General features: G+C 40.6%; 1 protein-coding gene across 4 annotated transcripts in view; it reads left to right on the forward strand.

Annotated features, from left to right (window-relative positions):
• Positions 1 to 5,555: 5,555 nt before the first annotated feature.
• LOC139756405 (tubulin alpha-3 chain-like) overlaps positions 5,556 to 20,948 on the forward strand; it is a 468,837-nt gene continuing 453,444 nt past the window's right edge. For 2 of the 4 annotated variants that reach the window (XR_011714332.1, XM_071675831.1), the window contains exon 1: positions 5,556 to 5,737. Coding sequence is in view for 3 of the 4 variants with exons in the window: in XM_071675831.1 (XP_071531932.1) it covers positions 5,723 to 5,737 (15 nt within the window). In the remaining variant the exon portion in view is untranslated. The remainder of the gene's footprint in view (positions 5,738 to 20,948) is intronic. The other 2 variants (XM_071675832.1, XM_071675830.1) reach the window with 2 other exon arrangements.

A 20,948-nucleotide genomic window follows, 5' to 3' on the forward strand; every position in this document is an offset into this window, starting at 1 on the left:
AGTATTTCTCACATACATTCTTCAAAGCAAACACCTGATCCACACATCCTCTACCACTTCTGAAACCACACTGCTCTTCCCCAATCTGATGCTCTGTACATGCCTTCACCCTCTCAATCAATACCCTCCCATATAATTTATCAGGAATACTCAACAAACTTATACCTCTGTAATTTGAGCACTCACTCTTATCCCCTTTACATATATACACATATACATATTCATATTTGCTTTCCTTCAACAGATACCCAGTCTATCGACCAATCCGTAGGGGAGGATGAACAGCTGGGTTGACAGTGGACCGACTGCCACAACCAGGATTCGAGCCTATGCGCTTGATCCCGAGCGGCCTGTGAATGCGTCCAGGTCAGCAGTGCGATCCGCTGCACCACGGAGGGGATGACGTATATCCAAAATGTCATCGGGTCACACTCCTGTTCTTGATCTACAGATAATTAGATTTATCTTTATATCGCTTTTCTTTTAGCATTCCTGATTTGTGTCTTTTTTACAAAGTTAAGATTCAAGAGGAAGAATATTGTAATTCATAAGTAAAATATCTGAATAAATGGTGGTAACATTTCATCTGTGATTATATTTGATGATTCACATACGTGTAGGAGAATTATATTGATTAAATCTAATAATACAGATACGTGTAGGATCATACTGATATACTGATTATATTTGACAACACAGATTTGTATAGGAGGATTTTACCGATTACTTTTCTACCACTTCCTTCAATTCTGCTCCTTCTTCTCTCACTCGATTTGCATCTCGTCTCCACACAACTTTCTCAGGAAACTCAGGCTTGGACAGGATACCGCAGTGGGGTAGACCAAATCTGGTTAAGTTTAATGCCTCCAAAGCTCAGGTTTTACCCCTTTCTCTATCGAAAACTCTTCCTCTTTCCTTTGACGGTTCTGTGATTCCACCTCTTGACTCAATTAACATATTTGTCATTACAGTAACATCCACGTTACTTTAGAGAACCCACATTACCTAGATAGCTGAGTTATTCTCTATGAAACTGGGATTCCTGTTTAGGCATCGGAATTTCTTTTCTTCCGAACATTTGCTTCGTTTATACAAACGATTGATCCGCCTTTGTATGAAGTACTGCTCTCACATCTGGGGTGGTTCTCGCTCTGCAACCTTCCTCGAAGGAGACGAGTCGAAAATGATCCGACTTATAAACTCTCCCTGGCTGACCACTAAACTTGACTCACTTGCTCTACATTGCAACTTAAGTTCACTTTCCTCCTTCTGTAGGTATTGCTTTGTTTTTCGGTCACGAGAACTGGCTGCTCATGTGAGCCCACTAGACCACGTAATACTAAGCAAGCTGCTGCATCACATGATTACTATGTGGCCGTTGGCAACTCAAGGGTAGGCTGTTTTGATAACTGTTTCTTTCCCTATAAATTGAAGCTTTGGAACTCTTTACCTTCCCTATAGCTATGACCTGACACACTTTAGAAGACAGTTATTTCACATCCTCCAAAATTCGTAAATACTTTCTCTTATCTCCTCTATTTCCCTTTCATTAACCTCCGTATATTTCAATCAAGGCTCGGCCTTAATGTGGACTTTATCAGTGACCGGAGCCTTCAACTAAAAAAAAGGTTTGATGATAGATATGTGTAGGAAGGTTATATTGGTTATGTTTGGTAATACAGATGCGTGTAGGAGGACAATATTGATTATTCTTGATAATACAGATACACACAGGAGAATTATTTTGATTATATTGAATGTTACAGTTACGTGTGGGAGGATCATATTGATTATACTTGATAATACAGATACATGTAGGTGGATTATACTGATTACATTTAATAATGCAGCTACATATAGGATTATAATGATTACATTTGATAATACATACGTGCAAGAGGTTTATATTAATTACATTTAGTAATACAAATACGTATAAGATGATTATGTTAATCATATTTGAAAATATCTATACATGTTGGAGGCTTATGATGATTGTATTTGATGCAGGTATGTACAGTATTTTAATCACATTTGAGTATAATGATTATACTTATTAATACAGATACGTATAAGATGGTTGTTTAATTTGTTTATGGATGGGGTTGTTAGGGAGGTAAATGCAAGAGTTTTGGAAAGAGGGGCAAGTAATGAAGTCTGTTGGGGATGAGAGAGCTTGGGAAGTGAGTCAGTTGTTGTTCGCTGATGATACAGCGCTGATGGCGGATTCATGTGAGAAACTGCAGAAGCTGGTGACGGAGTTTGGTAAAGTGTGTGGAAGAAGAAAGTTAAGAGTAAATGTGAATAAGAGCAAGGTTATTAGGTACAGTAGGGTTGAGGGTCAAGTCAATTGGGAGGTGAGTTTGAATGGAGAAAAACTGGAGGAAGTGAAGTGTTTTAGATATCTGGGAGTGGATCTGTCAGCGGATGGAACCATGGAAGCGGAAGTGGATCATAGGGTGGGGGAGGGGGCGAAAATTTTGGGAGCCTTGAAAAATGTGTGGAAGTCGAGAACATTATCCCGGAAAGCAAAAATGGGTATGTTTGAAGGAATAGTGGTTCCAACAATGTTGTATGGTTGCGAGGCGTGGGCTATGGATAGAGTTGTGCGCAGGAGGATGGATGTGCTGGAAATGAGATGTTTGAGGACAATGTGTGGTGTGAGGTGGTTTGATCGAGTAAGTAACGTAAGGGTAAGAGAGATGTGTGGAAATAAAAAGAGCGTGGTTGAGAGAGCAGAAGAGGGTGTTTTGAAATGGTTTGGGCACATGGAGAGAATGAGTGAGGAAAGATTGACCAAGAGGATATATGTGTCGGAGGTGGAGGGAACGAGGAGAAGAGGGAGACCAAATTGGAGGTGGAAAGATGGAGTGAAAAGGATTTTGTGTGATCGGGGCCTGAACATGCAGGAGGGTGAAAGGAGGGCAAGAAATAGAGCGAATTGGAGTGATGTGGTATACAGGGGTTGACGTGCTGTCAGTGGATTGAATCAAGGCATGTGAAGCGTCCGGGGTAAAGCATGGAAAGCTGTGTAGGTATGTATATTTGCGTGTGTGGACGTGTGTATGTACATGTGTATGGGGGGGGGGGGTTGGGCCATTTCTTTCGTCTGATTCCTTGTGCTACCTCGCAAACGCGGGAGACAGCGACAAAGTATAAAAAAAAAAAAAAAAACGTATAAGATGATTATTTTGGTTATGTATGATAACATGAATACGTATAGGAGGATTATATTGATTATATTTGATGACACAGTCACGTGTAGGAACATTATATGGATAACATTTGGTAACATAAGTGTAAGAAAATCATATTGTTTATATTTCATAAGAGATACCATAGAAGGATTATTGTGATTATATCTGATAATACTGACAAGTAGAGGAGGATTTTATTGATTATGTCTGATAACACAGATGCGTGTAGGAGGATTACACTGACCCCTGTAATCCCGTGATCTAGTTTATGATCATGAAGGTGATGAACCGTGCTGACTGGCAGGGGAATAACCTCTCTAAAATGTCGTCCTGGACGCTGACCTTGACCTTCACACGACAGGTCACGCCGATATTAAGAAACCTGTTGTTAGTGAGTAATGTTGATCTGTCGCTGAGGACGACGGTACGATCCTAGAACACAACGTTATGAACCTTGGGTATGATGGGCCTGGTCTCTAACTAACTGCTATGGGTCAGTTTAAATGCTTGTTATTATAGCCTAGGTTGACTGGTAATGACGTATGGTCATACAACCGACTGCGCATCGTAGCGGGAAACTTAAGCAAGCCGGATGTTGCCGGCAGCTAAACATGGGACTTGGGACCAACACTTTGAAAATATTGATCACACGTGTATAAGGTAATTATGGCTAGGGTAGAATTACTTGTCTAATAAAGGCTAGGTGTAATTACGTGACTTATAGTGCTCCAGTGGAATAACACGACTAATAATGGTTAGGTATAATTACATGACTAATGGTATGAGGGTGTAAGCAACTGAGTGCTTGCCAGTAGGCCGCTGGCAGTGTTCAACCTTCTAAGCCACGTATGTTGTCTGGGTAACATAAGTTGGTTCAGTGTTTCAGAAACAAGAATTTCAGTCTGGATATGGCGGCGGCCGCTGCATATCTTCCTTCCGTAATGATTGTCTTGGAAACGAGAAGTGCAACCAAAGATCAGATATAAACACACCAGCTGACCCTCGCGTGTAACCTTCCTCCTCTGTTTTCTGGGAACTCTCTTGGTCAGTGTGACGTCACTCTGGTATCTGGTCAGTATGTCTATGATCTTGTTCATGTGTTTCTGTGTGTGTAAGGTTGTATAGCTGTAGAATATGTGTTCTTTATGCGTACATTTATTGAACGTGAATCATTTCAGTTTCGTATGTAGGGAGATCACCTCAGACTTGGTGCCACACTTGTGGATCGGGCCATTATGAAATTCCACCCAAGATGAACATTCTATCTGTAATGTTTGACTGATTATATCTAAATATTAGCACAGCCTCCGCAACGCATCGATCACCTGGTTATATATGTATGACGTAGAGTATAAAGTTTCCTTTGATATCGTCATTAAGTAAGATGTATGGATGTCTGGAAAGAGTAAATAATCCGTATGATCAGGAGGCCCGGGTCGGTTGGGTTGATGGCCACGGCTTCGTGATGTCGGTGAATTATTGAAGTTCTCCCGCTGCCCAGCGATGGCTCGTTGTCTTTATAAATGAATCAACAGATCAAAGAACTTCGCTCAGACCAGGACGATATTTCACAAGCTCGTGGCTCCTCTGGGCGCTGTTACTTATGCATTTATTATAATTCTTCTCATCGTATGATCTCCAGGGGTGTGTCTAGCTGGGAAGACGGCGCAGTCTCTGATAACATCAGCCAGGTCGGGTTAACACGAGCGTTCCACGAAGAACTAAACGTCTGGAGGAACTGAAGAATATAATATCTAATGTGTCCTGAAAAACGCTGTCATTTCTGGTATAATTTAGTATGTGTTAACTTATGATTACCAGGATATATGTTGATTACCGCCGGAGCCTAAATGGTCATGTGTGGGTCTGTTGCCGAATATTATGTTAATCACAGGTGATACCGGACCCCGCCCGCAAGTGGCTACCCCCGAGCGAAGGGTCACCTTCGGCAAAGGCTGCATCATCAATGAACGGAAAGAAGTACATTCTCGTCGGGACCTTCTCGCTCCTCAGTAGTCGCTCACGTCCCTGGTCCTGCGTGAAGTGCAGCCTCAGAGCAACAGGGGCTCCATATTTCGGGGTCCCGGGGACGTATGGCAATAATACCCAACCGCCAAACTTAAGTAATGACGTATGTCCTTCATCTATTAGATTAACTAAGTCAAGCTAGGATCAATAACATTTTTTCATGAAACCTTTGTAATTATGAAAGAAGGGCACAGGAATGCAGCACCCGACGCCATAGACCCCGCCTACACAATCTCTACCGCGGCCATTGATTGGTGAGAGTTAGCAGACGAGTGTGTGATTGGCTGGAAGACGGGCAGGCCGAGCGAGGGGAGAACAAGGCCGAGGCCGGCGGAGCTACACACCCGCCAGTCCTGGAGTGCTCACCCATCAACACGTGCGCACCAGCAACTAGATCCCGGGTTTCGAAGTTGTGTTCACTGAAGAAACCTTGTTATCACAACCTCTGTGTTTACTGAAGTCAGATAGCGAAAAAAAGTTTGGAAATCTATTACAAGATGTCTAGCGTAGGAGTAAGTAAATTCAAATTTGGTTTGTTGTAAGTAAGCATCCGAAATAGATGTTTTGAAAATTTTCTGTAAAGATGGTGCATGGTTTTAGTTTTAACTTACAATGTTTATGTGAATTTCATATAATTCGAGATGAATTTTTTTTAGGAAATAGCAGATAAACGGAAAAAGTATTGTAACTAATGAAAACATATGACAGTGAATTGTTCGAATGTATTCGTTCACTGAACTACATAACTACGATATTACTTGTGAATGTGTCACTGTTATATTACCTCCTATATAGGCGGCCTCTTGGCAGTACTTATTTTTTCCCGCAATTTTAGAAGGAAAACAGCAAACTTCAGGTTGATGTGACACTTGCACACTGTAATATTAGGACGTTTAGTTTTCACATAACGTTTGTAACGATGAATATGGTCATTTGGATACGCCTTTTTCCCATGAATGTGATAATGTTAGGATAAGTAGTTGATCTATGTCAGGTACGCGTGTCAAAGAGAGGTTAAGAAGGCGGTTAAATGTGTCTTGTAACGGGTATGAAGAGCAGGACGAACTGTTAGGTGCAGGAAACAATCGTCCACAGAAGTTAGGACACAGTGATAAGGCTGATGGGTTAGTCTGATCGCACGTGTCAACAGCTGTATGTTACGTTAAACAGTTTAAAAACCGGGTTACACCAGATGTATGTTACGATGAACAATGTAACACCAGTGAACACGTGTCCACAGGTGAAAGTTACGATGAATAGTTTAACAATCCTGACAAGCAGGTTAGCCAGGGCACACGTACGTGTTCAGAGCTGTGAGATACGATGGGCAGTATAGAATACAGACCAGTAGGTTGGTTTGGGCACAACTGTATATAAGGAAGACTTTCTGGTAGAATTACTATTTAATAGGATATATAGAACATCTGAGCTGGTGAACAGGTATGGAAAAGGTTAGGTTGTGCCACAGGAACGTGAATAAATCTAAGCGCGGGGACAGCTGTGGGAGAAGATATATTGACTGAAACAAAGAATCATCATAAGCACACGAGAGTGGTTATATGTTCTTGAAGCTGCAGATCAGTAATTCATATGGGCGTTACCGCAACCTGGGCAAATTAACGAATCTAAACACAACCCAGATCCAAAAATATAAGGTACGTAACCACGAGGGTGTGCTGGGGAAACTTGTGTAAACCTGGAAGGCTGTGTGGTTTAATGTTTGTTTGAGAGGAACACAGTAAGCGTGGGTTAGAGTCCAGGGGTCTGACTAGAGCAGCAGAATTTGGTAAATATAGGTAAGGGTCAAGGGGGGGGGGGTGACTATAGCACAGCTCATTAACGCGTAAGGTGAGGCTCAGAAATCTGACCAGTATACAGTTCGACGAATTTAAGTTAGGGTTCAAAGAGTCTGCCTTTGAGCACAGATCGATGGGAGTCAATTATAGTCCAGGGGGTCCAACTTAGGTAGAGCTGGACGGAGACAAGTTAGTAGAGAGACTCTAATGTTGCAGAGATAACTTGAATGCTAGAATTAATTACATATTAGATATTATCAAACTCAGAGATCATGTATCGAAGATCTGCCAAGATGACACATTTACACGAATGAATGACAATATTAAGCAAAGGTGCCAGTAATGTGGCAGCAAGTGTATGTTTGAACTTCGCTACCGTGGCGACCCCACAACTACCGCTGGCCTAAATATCTATATAGAAAAAATATGTTTGTAGTATTCATGGAAACACAAAGGCGCTCCATCATACTAGCAGGTTTAGGGGTTTGTTTTTGGCCGTTTGTGTGATCATGGTAACTAACGAACATCGCGAGAGAATAAGACCCACTCGTAAATGAAATTGGAAAACATTTCTCAAATCGAGCACAATGTATTTTACTGACTTGCACAATTCGTCGCTGATATATATATATATATATATATATATATATATATATATATATATATATATAATATATATATATATATATATATATATATATATATATATATATATATACATATAATATATATATATTTTTCATACTATTTGCCATTTCCCGCGTTAGCAAGTTAAGCGTTAAGAACAGAGGACTGAGCCTTTGAGGGAATATCCTCACTTGGCCCGCTCCTCTGTTCCTTCTTTAGGAAAACTAAAAACGAGATGGGAGGATTTCCAGCCCCCCGCTCCCTTCCCTTTGAGTCGCCATCTACGACATGCAGGGAATACTGGGAAGTATTCTTTCCTCCCCTATCCCCAGGATAATATATATATATATAATATATATATATATATAAAAATATATATATATATATATATAATATATATATATAAAAATATTTTTGTATTTTTTAACTTTCTAAAATGGGAAACAGAAGAAGGAGTCACCGGGGAGTGCTCATCCTCCTCGAAGGCTCAGATTGGGGTGCCTAAATGTGTGTGGATGTAACCAAGATGTGAAAAAAGGAGAGATAGGTAGTATGTTTGAGGAAAGGAACCTGGATGTTTTGGCTCTGAGTGAAACGAAGCTCAAGGGTAAAGGGGAAGAGTGGTTTGGGAATGTCTTGGGAGTAAAGTCAGGGGTTAGTGAGAGGACAAGAGCAAGGGAAGGAGTAGCAGTACTCCTGAAACAGGAGTTGTATGTGATAGAATGTAAGAAAGTAAATTCTCGATTAATATGGGTAAAACTGAAAGTTGATGGAGAGAGATGGGTGATTATTGGTGCATATGCACCTGGGCATGAGAAGAAAGATCATGAGAGGCAATGTTTTGGAGCAGCTGAATGAGTGTGTTAGTGGTTTTGATGCACGAGACCGGGTTATAGTGTTGGGTGATTTGAATGCAAAGGTGAGTAATGTGGCAGTTGAGGGAATAATTGGTATACATGGGGTGTTCAGTGTTATAAATGGAAATGGTGAAGAGCTTGTAGATTTATGTGCTGAAAAAGGACTGATGATTGGGAATACCTGGTTTAAAAAGCGAGATATACATAAGTATACTTATGTAAGTAGGAGAGATGGCCAGAGAGCGCTATTGGATTACGTGTTAATTGACAGGCGCGCGAAAGAGAGACTTTTGGATGTTAATGTGCTGAGAGGTGCAACTGGTGGGATGTCTGATCATTATCTTGTGGAGGCTAAGGTGAAGATTTTTATGGGTTTTCAGAAAAGAAGAGTGATTGTTGGGGTGAAGAGGGTGGTGAGAGTAAGTGAGCTTGGGAAGGAGACTTGTGTGAGGAAGTACCAGGAGAGACTGAGTACAGAATGGAAAAAGGTGAGAACAATGGAAGTAAGGGGAGTGGGGAGGAATGGGATGTATTTAGGGAATCAGTGATGGATTGCGCAAAAGATGCTTGTGGCATGAGAAGAGTGGGAGGTGGGTTGATTAGAAAGGGTAGTGAGTGGTGGGATGAAGAAGTAAGAGTATTAGTGAAAGAGAAGGGAGAGGCATTTGGACGATTTTTACAGGGAAAAAATGCAATTGAGTGGGAGACGTATAAAAGAAAGAGACAGGAGATCAAGAGAAAGGTGCAAGAGGTAAAAAAAAGGGCAAATGAGAGTTGGGGTGAGAGAGTATCATTAAATTTTAGGGAGAATAAAAAGATGTTCTGGAAGGAGGTAAATAAAGTGCTTAAGACAAGGGAGCAAATGGGAACTTCAGTGAAGGGCGCAAATGGGGAGGTGATAACAAGTAGTGGTGATGTGAGAAGGAGATGGAGTGAGTATTTTGAAGGTTTGTTGAATGTGTTTGATGATAGAGTGGCAGATATATGGTGTTTTGGTCGAGGTGGTGTGCAAAGTGCGAGGGTTAGGGAAAATGATTTGGTAAACAGAGAAGAGGTAGTAAAAGCTTTGCGGAAGATGAAAGCCGGCAAGGCAGCAGGTTTGGATGGTATTGCAGTGGAATTTATTAAAAAAGGGGTGACTGTATTGTTGACTGGTTGGTAAGGTTATTTAATATATGTATGACTCATGGTGAGGTGCCTGAGGAATTGGCGGAATGCTTGCATAGTGCCATTGTACAAAGGCAAAGGGGATAAGAGTGAGTGCTCAAATTACAGAGTATAAGTTTGTTGAGTATTCCTGGCAAATTATATGGGAGGGTATTGAATGAGAGGGTGAAGGCATGTACAGAGCATCAGATTGGGGAAGAGCAGTGGTGGTTTCAGAAGTGGTAGAGGATGTGTGGATCAGGTGTTTTGCTTGAAGAATGTATGTGAGAAATACTTAGAACAGCAAATGGATTTGTATGTAGCATTTATGGATCTGGAGAAGGCATATGATAGAGTTGATAGAGATGCTCTGTGGAAGGTATTAAGAATATATGGTGTGGGAGGCAAGTTGTTAGAAGCAGTGAAAAGTTTTTATCGAGGATGTAAGGCATGTGTACGTGTAGGAAGAGAGGAAAGTGATTGGTTCTCAGTGAATGTAGGTTTGCGGCAGGGGTGTGTGATGTCTCCATGGTTGTTTAATTTGTTTATGGATGGGGTTGTTAGGAGGTAAATGCAAGAGTTTTGGAAAGAGGGGCAAGTATGAAGTCTGTTGGGATGAGAGAGCTTGGGAAGTGAGTCAGTTGTTGTTCGCTGATGATACAGCGCTGGTGGCTGATTCATGTGAGAAACTGCAGAAGCTGGTGACTGAGTTGGTAAAGTGTGTGGAAGAAGAAGTTAAGAGTAAATGTGAATAAGAGCAAGGTTATTAGGTACAGTAGGGTTGAGGGTCAAGTCAATTGGGGAGTGACTTTGAATGGAGAAAAACTGGAGGAAGTGAAGTGTTTTTAGATATCTGGGAGTGGATCTGGCAGCGGATGGAACCATGGAAGCGGAAGTGGATCATAGGGTGGGGGAGGGGGCGAAAATTTTGGGAGCCTTGAAGAATGTGTGGAAGTCGAGAACATTATCTCGGAAAGCAAAAATGGGTATGTTTGAAGAATAGTGGTTCCAACAATGTTGTATGGTTGCGAGGCGTGGGCTATGGATAGAGTTGTGCGCAGGAGGATGGATGTGCTGGAAAAGATGTTTGAGGACAATGTGTGGTGTGAGGTGGTTTGATCGAGTAAGTAACGTAAGGGTAAGAGAGATGTGTGGAAATAAAAAGAGAGTGGTTGAGAGAGCAGAAGAGGGTGTTTTGAAATGGTTGGGCACATGGAGAGAATGAGTGAGGAAAGATTGACCAAGAGGATATATGTGTCGGAGGTGGATGGAACGAGGAGAGAGGAAGACCAAATTGGCGGTGGAAGAGGAGTGAAAAAGATTTTGTGTGATCGGGGCCTGAACATGCAGGAGGGTGAAAGGAGGGCAAGGAAATAGAGTGAATTGGAGCGATGTGGTATACAGGGTTGACGTGCTGTCAGTGGATTGAATCAAGCATGTGAAGCGTCTGGTGGTAAACCATGGAAAGCTGTGTAGGTATGTATATTTGCGTGTGTGGACGTGTGTAATGTACATGTGTAATGGGGGGGTTGGGCCATTTCTTTCGCCTGTTTCCTGCGCTACCTCGCAAACGCGGGAGACAGCGACAAAGTATAAAAAATATATATATATATATATATATTAGTATATATAATATATATATATATATATATATATCACTGTAGTATTGATTGGGTTGACTTTCCTATAACTCTAACCTGGTGTGTAGCGTGACACAGAAGGGTGGTGGGGGTGGGGGGGGTTACGATGGTAACGAACCCTATTCTGGAACAATAAGATTTGTTTGTTTGCCTGATATAGTCAGTATTCTGGGATATAGTCAGTATTCTGGGATATACTCAGTATTCTGGGATATAGTCAGTATTCTGGGATATAGTCAGTATTCTGGGATATAGTCAGTATTCTGGGATATAGTCAGTATTCTGGGATATAGTCAGTATTCTGGGATATAGTTAGTATTCTGGGATATAGTCAGTATTCTGGGATATAGTCAGTATTCTGGGATATAGTCAGTATTCTGGATATATCAGTATTCTGGGATATAGTCAGTATTCTGGGATATAGTCAGTATTCTGGGATATAGTCATTATTCTGGGATATAGTCAGTATTCTGGGATATAGTCAGTATTCTGGGATATAGTCAGTATTCTGGGATATAGTCAGTATTCTGGGATATACTCAGTATTCTGGGATATAGTCAGTATTCTGGGATATAGTCAGTATTCTGGGATATGTCAGTATTCTGGGATATAGTCAGTATTCTGGGATATAGTCAGTATTCTGGGATATAGTCAGTATTCTGGGATATAGTCAGTATTCTGGGATATACTCAGTATTCTGGGATATAGTCAGTATTCTGGGATATAGTCAGTATTCTGGGATATAGTCAGTATTCTGGGATATAGTCATTATTCTGGGATATAGTCAGTATTCTGGGATATAGTCATTATTCTGGGATATAGTCAGTATTCTGGGATATAGTTAGTATTCTGGGATATAGTCAGTATTCTGGGATATAGTCAGTATTCTGGGATATAGTCAGTATTCTGGGATATACTCAGTATTCTGGGATATAGTCAGTATTCTGGGATATAGTCAGTATTCTGGGATATAGTCAGTATTCTGGGATATAGTCATTATTCTGGGATATAGTCAGTATTCTGGGATATAGTCATTATTCTGGGATATAGTCAGTATTCTGGGATATACTCAGTTTTCTGGGATATAGTCAGTATTCTGGGATATAGTCAGTATTCTGGGATATAGTCATTATTCTGGGATATAGTCAGTATTCTGGGATATAGTCATTATTCTGGGATATAGTCAGTATTCTGGGATATAGTCAGTATTCTGGGATATAGTCAGTATTCTGGGATATAGTTAGTATTCTGGGATATAGTCAGTATTCTGGGATATAGTCAGTATTCTGGGATATAGTCAGTATTCTGGGATATAGTCAGTATTCTAGTATGTTAGTTACTGAACTGCAATTGAGGATTGTTTAATGACTAGTGTTTGCTCCGCTACTGTGTGAGTTTACATCCATTCCCAGGTAAAGGGAAGAGGGAAATATAAACTATCGGTTTGGTAACGTTGAAATATATATATGAACATGCAAGAGGGAGGTAAGAGTTATGGCTATAAGAAATTCATTGCCAAGACAACTATATATAAGAGTAAGAATTAAGACAATAAAATTTTTCGATTTATATCAAGCAAGTATAAACAACAGACCTGCGGATGTCATCCTTAAGTGTATCTAGTCACCAGAGGGGCTTCCCCTGCCTCACATGGCTGTTTTGTTCGCTAAGAAAAAAAATGTTGAGTCGTAGACTTAGGAAATTGACTTTACGTTGTCTGGTTAGACGCAGCGAAAGAAGACTTAAATGATGAGACTGGGTGAAGGATATGAATAAAATACAAAAATTAATCATTCATGAAAGAATTCGATACATTGGTGTTATGGCTGGAAACGTCTTTCGATAAGTGGAACGAATTGCCAACAATCATAGCGTAAGCGCACCGGACCGGGCGGACTGGGAGCTCCCTTATATAGACCTACAAGGACCTTGCAAATTCCTCTTTTCTTCATGTGATATGTTATAATTCAGAAATGCCTCATACTTGACATGTATCAAACATTCGTCACTGTCTTGTATTCTTTCATAAGTATTAGATTACACTTACGTGATGTCTTGCACGCTTGTAGAATACTTAAAAAAGATCTAATCCCATCATCTTAATCATGGCATTACTATAAGTCTGTGTTAACTCGTGCAGTTTTAGGACTGCATATACATACAATCGATATAAAAGTTAACTGTTCCAGTCTTGATGGCCTTCCAATATCTTTCCGCATTACACATATTTTACGTAATGCCTTTCCCTATATGCCAATGCTTCTGCCTAAGTAATGCCTTCACGAAACAGGTATGCTTCGTCTTCCCAAATCATGCTTTTTTTGTCGCTAGTTTTCAGTTTTTTCAATAATGTTTTCCATGCCGTAAGTTACATGATGCAAACATTGCTCTCCCCACAACAATATTTGCCGCATCTTAGTCATGCTTCAGTTAGGCTCATCATCGCAGTGGCGACGCTTGAGCCAGTCTCTCGGTGTTCCTCTGGTACCAGGTCCTTGCATTTCTCCTCATACACGCGTGCTTGAGTGTATAGATGAGTGCTTGCCTTTGTGATTTGTGATCTTAGAGAGCACATTAATGCATGGTGAGTGAACATATCAAACATATACATATATGAAGTTTGCGTGCCCAGGTTCGAGTATTTGGACATGCGTGTCCGTGATCCCATGTGATAAGTTGGCCATGCGCACATGGGCGTCGGTAGGGTATCTATGAATGCGTGTCAGTGGGGACTGTGTGTATGTACATGTGGTTTAGTGAATAATGTACACGCATGTTTCAGTGAGTACTCTACGTCCATGGTGCACGTATCAGTGAGCTGTCTGCCCGCGCGCGTGCATACCAATAAGCTGACATCTGCGTGCACTGGCTGTTGTGTGTGTGTGCGTGTGTGTGTTGTGTGTGTGTGTGTGTGTGCGTGTGTGTGTGTATAAGGAACTGGTGCTTTTGATTAATAGTGTACATATGTGTGCTTGCATTAGTGATCACACTAAGCTATTCTCCTTTGTCAAAACTAAGTATAAATACTAACCTAACCTTCATTCCAGTTTGAGAATTAGAAACACTTGGTCATACAGTATTTCCTCCAGGCAGGACCACCAGTAAATTTCGAAATATTTACCTGGTGATAATAATAATTGGTGTTAAACAAGAACGAAAACTGAATTATCTCGCGTATCTGTTTATCGATTGCCCAGTTATAAATGTGCTAAAGTTGGAATTAAAAATTGGCGTTTTAGTGCATTGTTTTAGTCGGTTCATGTCTGCCATTCCCATGCAACGCGACAGACAACAGAAGAGTTTTGTCTCGCGTGCCTCGACTGACTAACATAATTCCGGTGTCATTTCAAACTTCGTAATACTCAGATGAAAACGTTCTGTTGGTAATCTTTCTATCGTTGTTTTTCGGTGTATATTCGGGCTTTGTTGACCCTTTATTTTAAAGTGTTTGAGTGTCACATTTGACTCTAATTTTGGTTTTTTGATGCTGGACTGTGGTTCATAAATACGTTGTGTATAACGTCGTCCAGGGCTGGCGGTCGCTGAGTGTGGAGGTGACTGACTGTTGAAGTACGAGTAAGTCACTTGAGGCTCCTGCCTGACAGCTCTTCATGCAGCCTTCCTCACACTTGTCACACAAGCACGTACATCACACTCATGAATTCCGAACAATATGTTATTTCCTTGTGAATTATTTTTGCTGTGCTTTGCGACAGTCACATTAATCACTTTTCCACATAGTATCATTTGGAAATCCATGATGAGTTGTGCAACTTGTGTTCTACCGTGAGAGGTAAAAGTTAAGATACTTTGGAATATCAACAAAAAAAATTTCTTCAGATTTTGTTGGTCAGGAAATCTTTGCCAGATATCCCAGGCAAACTCTTATTTTCTTTTGTTGATATAAGCGAAATAACTATGAATAAATCGCACTGTTCATTACAGTAGACACAAGGGACTTTTTTATTGGACTATTAGTTAAAATCTATATTGGAATTTTCTGAAACTAGATTCGTTCCTCAAATCTGTAGGTTTAATTTACCATGATGCAGATATGTAGATGATGTATTATGTCCATGGCCTCCAGTGAAGATTTAAGGAGATTTTTAGTAAAATTTAATAAAGTAGTTCCCTCTGTAACTTTCAAAATTATAGGAAGAAATCAGTAATTCATATCACTTTTTTGAGACACTTTGATAACAAGATCAGACAAGGGTCATGGGTTCAAGGTTTACAGGAAACCTACCCAAGTTGTTACATGTATTCATCATTTCTCGAACTATCACGATTCTGTTAGAATTTTTACTTTAACGGGCAGGTTTCTTAAGAGCCATAGGAATTTGCGACTCTAAATTCTTAAATGAAGAAACTGATCATATTTCTGATATTGCATGAAAACTTAACATGAGAACGTTATTGACACAAGTATACAAAACTCAAGGAAGACCAACTACTGTGATGAGAAGCAAGAGAAATTCAACAACAGTATTTTAGTTCTACCTTATCATAAGTAATTTTCACTTCTTACTAGCATTGTAAAACAATATTAATGTTGTTTTCAAATATGAAAACCTGAGGAATTGTTTGATATTGAACAGTCAATGATCTGTTGAAAAATCAGCTGTCTACTCTGTTCCTTGTAAAGTCTGTGATAAAATGTATATTGGCCAAACAGGTAAATCTTTAGAGGATACGATCCACCAACATGAATATTCTGTAAGGACAGCCTCGAAATCAAACACAAATATTCAAACGTAAAGAAGTTAATTCACATCCCTTGAAATAAGGGGAGTCAAAAAAATTTTTTACCATTGGTTCACTTCTAAAAATGTTTTTATTGTTAAAGGGTCTGTTTAAAATCAAAGTTCACAGCACCATGAGCATGAATGATAGAATGCGTAAATTTCAATGAGATTGTGGCAAGATCTTAAAAAAGAAGTAGCTGACTTGACGTCCTTTGCCAGGTAGAGGGACGGTCACTTCACCGTTCTGGTCCTTCGTTCCATGTTTCTCAACTGTTCCTTGCTTCCTCAGCTCTGGTGAAGTCTGGTTTTGTACATTTTCCCTGGAAAAACAATCGAGATCTTGAAGCTTCTGTGTTAATTTTTCCAGCGAATTTATTCACATCATGCCCCATGTAATATAAATATATATATATATATATAAAATATATATATATTATAATATTTATATAAATATATTAATTTTTAAAATTATATATACCCCCTGGGGATAGGAGAAAAAATACTTCCCACTATTCCCTGCGGTCGTAAAAGGGCGACTAAAAGGGAAGGAGCGGGGCTGGAAATCCTCCCCTCGTTTTTTTTTAATTTTCCAAAAAAGGAACAGAAAGGGGGCCGGGGAAAAAAAATTTTCCCCCAAAAAAGGCCCAGTCCCTTTTTAAAACGCACCACCTTCGCGGGAAAGGGCAATAGTATGATAAAAAAGAAAAAAAAAAAAAAAAATAAAATATATATTATATATATATATATATATAAAAATTTTTGTGTGGGAGAAATACTTATAAAGCAAATATTTGTATTAGCTTTTAGACTAAAAGGGCATATGATAAGTTGATAGAGATCCTGTGGAAGGTATTAAAAAATAAAAGGCGGGGGAGGCAAGTTTTAGAAGCAGGAAAAGTTTTTATCAAAGATGTGGGCTGTGTACGTGTAGGAAAGAGGAAAGTGTTTGGGGTTCCTTTACTGGGTTTGCGGCGGGGATGTGTGATGCCCTCCATGGTTTTTTAAATTTTGTTTAGGGATGGGGGTTAGGGAGGTGAATGCAAGAGTTTTGGAAAGGGGGGCAAGTATGCAGTCTGTTGTGGATCAGAGAGCGTGGGAAGTGAGTCAGTTGTTGTTCGCTGATGATACAGCGCTGGTGGCTGATTTATGTAAGGAACTGCTGAAGCTGGTGACTGAGTTCGGTAAAGTGTGTGAAAGAAGAAAGTTGAGAGTAAATGTGAATAAGAGCAAGGTTATTAGGTACAGTAGGGTTGAGAGCCAAGTCAATTGGGATGTAAGTTTGAATGGAGAAAAACTCGAGGAAGTGAAGTGTTTTAGATATCTGGGAGTGGATTTGGCAGCAGATGGAACCATGGAAGCGGAAGTGAATCATAGGGTGGGGGAGGGGGCGAAAATTCTGGGAGCCTTGAAGAATGTGTGGAAGTCGAGAACATTATCTCGGAAAGCAAAAATGGGTATGTTTGAAGGAATAGTGGTTCCAACAATGTTGTATGGTTGTGAGGCGTGGGCTCTGGATAGAGTTGTGCGTAGGAGGGTGGATGTGCTAGAAATGAGATGTTTGAGGACAATATGTGGTGTGAGGTGGTTTGATCGAGTAAGTGATGTAAGGGTAAGAGAGATGTGTGGTAATAAAAAGAGTGTGGTTGAGAGAGCAGAAGAGGGTGTTTTGAAATGGTTCGGTCACATGGAGAGAATGAGTGAGGAAAGATTGACCAAGAGGACATATGTGTCAGACAGAGGTGGAGGGAACGAGGAGAAGTGGGAGACCAAATTGGAGGTGGAAAGATGGAGTAAAAAAGATTTTGAGTGATCGGGGCCTGAACATGCAGGAGGGTGAAAGGCGTGCAATGAATAGAGTGAATTGGAACGATGTGGTATACCGGGGCCGACGTGCTGTCAATGGATTGAACCAGTGCATATGAAGCGTCTGGGGTAAACTATGGAAAGTTCTGTGGGGCCTTGATGCGGAAAGGGAGCTGTGGTTTCGGTGCATTATTACATGACAGCTAGAGACTGAGTGTGAACGAATGGGGCCTTTGTTGTCTTTTCCTAGCACTACCCCGCACACATGATGGGGAGGGGGTTGTTATTACATGTGTGGCGGGGTGGCGATGGGAATGAATAAAGGCAGACAGTGTGAATTATGTACACGTGTATATATGTATATGTCTGTGTGTGTATATACATGTAAACGTTGAGATGTATAGGTATGTATATTTGCGTGTGTGGACGTGTATGTATATACATGTGTATGTGGGTGGATTGGGCTATTCTTTTGTCTGTTTCCTTGCGCTACCTCGCTAACGCGGGAGACAGCGACAAAGCAAGATAAATAAATAAATGAATAAATATATATATGTTCCCCTCGTGTCGTAGAAGGCGACTAAAGGGGGCGGGAGTGGGGTGCTGGAAACCCTCCCATGTATTTTCAGTATCTAAAGGAGGACACAGGAGTCAAGCGGGGAGTGCTCATCTTCCTCGAAGGCTCAGATTGGGGTTCTGAATGTGTGTGGATGTAGCCAAGATGAGACGAAACGAAAGATAGGTAGTATCTTTGAGGAAAGAAACCTGGATGATCTGGCTCTGAGTGAAACGAAGCTCAAGGGTAAAGGGGAAGAATGGTTTGGGAAAGTCTTTGGAGTAGAGTCAGGGGTTGTTGAGAGGACAAGAGCTAAGGAAAGGAGTAGCACTACTCCTGAAGCAGTTGTGGAAGTGTGTGACAGAGTGTAAGAAAATTCGAGATTGATGTGGTAAAACTGTAAGTGGATGGAGAGAGATGGGTGGTTATTGGTGGTTATGCACCTGGTTATGAGAAGAAAGATCATGAGAGGCAAATGTTTTGGGAGCAGCTAAGTGTATCAGCAGTTTTGTTGCACGAAACCGGGTATTAGTAATGGGTGATTTAGATGCGAAGATGATTAATGTGGCAGTTGAGGGTATAATTGGTGTGCATGGGGTATTCAGTGTTGTGAATGGAAATGGTGAGGAGCGTGTGGATTTGTGTGCTGAAAAAAAAAAACTGTTGATTGGGAATACCTGGTTTAAAAAGAGATATATATAAGTATACGTATGGGAGTAGGAAAGATGGTCAAAGGGTGTTATTAGATTACGTTTTAATTGATAGGCGTGTAAAAAGAGACTTTTGGATGTTATGTGCTGAGAGAAGTAACTGATGGGATATCTGATCACTTTCTTGTGGAGGCGAAGGTGAAGATTTGTAGAGGCTTTCAGAAAAGGAGAGAAAATGCTGGGGAGAAGAGTGGTGAGAGTAAGTGAGCTTGGAAAGGAGACTTGTGTGAGGAAATACCAGGAGTGATTGAGTGTAGAATGGGAAAAGGTGAGAGCAAATGACGCGAGGGGAATGGTCGAGGAATAGGATGTGTTTATGGAAGCAGTAATGGCTTATGCAAAAGATGCACATGGCATGAGAATATATATATATATATATATATATATATATATATATATATATATATATATATATATATATATATATATATATATATATATATATATATATATATAATATACATATATATAAGGTGTGTGTGTGTGTGTGTGTGTGTGTGGTGTGTGGTGTGTTGTTGTGTGTGTGTGTGCCTTTGAGTCTAGTATGCTGTTGTAAATGTCACAGTTGTCTCCAGCCTACGGACACTGTTGTGCTGCTTACTATCACAGTTGTCCTCCAGCCTCCGACACTTGGTGTGCTGCTTCTATCAACCAGTTGTCCTCCAGCCTCCCACACTTCGTGTGCTGCTTCTATCAACCAGTTGTCCTCCAGCCTCCGACACTTCGTGTGCTGCTTCTATCAACCAGTTGGTTTAGTCTTTAATGTTCGGGTTGTTATTGTTCGTGACCAGTCGTACTGCCCCACTTTGTATCCTCTGCAGCTTCAACGTACATCTTTTTTCAAGTTGAAGGTTCCAGTCACGGACAAAAGTCCACTTCAAGGCCGGGCCTTAGCTGGAATATAGAGAGGATTATGAACAGGAAAAAGAAGAGACATTTCTTGAGGTGAGATGTGTGGGTACGAGGGAGGAAGTTAGGATCGTAGTTTTTACCAAGTATAGTCTTTGCCTCTTCGTTAGGTGTCAAAAGCTGCTTGAATTAACCAGGGCTGGTTTGATTTACGTAATTTTGTTGCTAATATTTCCTACTGTCAAACCTCATAATGTTATTGTGTGGACCATTATTTCATGGCTCCTTTGGTGCATTACCCGGTTACCTTCTATACTTATTTCGCTGGGTTTTATTTTCCCTTGTGCCTCAATGGTGATCATGTTTATGCTTATTTCTCTCTTCGCATCTGGTGATTCTTGATGTAATATTGTTTGTTCGGGATGAACGTTGTTAAAGACCAGTACACAAGTTGTGTTGATTGCGTGAGAGATTTCCATGCACACGTTCCTTCCTGACTGGGGAATGTCTGCTGTGTACCTCATGAACCACGTTGGTGACAGACCTGCTGCCTAGGGGAATCACATCCAGTAAGTGATAGTTTGGTGACCTTGAAGAATAGATGATGATGATGATGATGATGATGATTATGGTCGTATGTCAGCTCCCTGCATAGTGGTTTGCCGGTGACATCTGCCACGCCTAAATGTAATAGTTTATATTATAGTCTTATCGTCCATATTCTCTGGAAGGTTTTACTTATGTCCCTTTGCATGTCTGTGCAGTTTATTCTTCGGCTTCTGATAATTACAATTTTTTCATTATTTTCCCGAAGGTGTGGCATGTCAGTCGGGCTGACTCTGGTCTAGTGTAAGAGAAACTTTCCTTGTTTTGAGTCAGCGTTAATGCGTCTGTGCTCAAGACACAAAGTATCAGATGTGTAACACCAGATCCGACCTGGTGTAAGAGATGAGGATGTGATTTACTTTTTTCTGTCTAATGTACCGTTTGGCGA

This window comes from Panulirus ornatus, chromosome 21, assembly GCF_036320965.1.
Source record: "Panulirus ornatus isolate Po-2019 chromosome 21, ASM3632096v1, whole genome shotgun sequence".
In the NCBI taxonomy this organism is placed as follows: domain Eukaryota; kingdom Metazoa; phylum Arthropoda; class Malacostraca; order Decapoda; family Palinuridae; genus Panulirus; species Panulirus ornatus.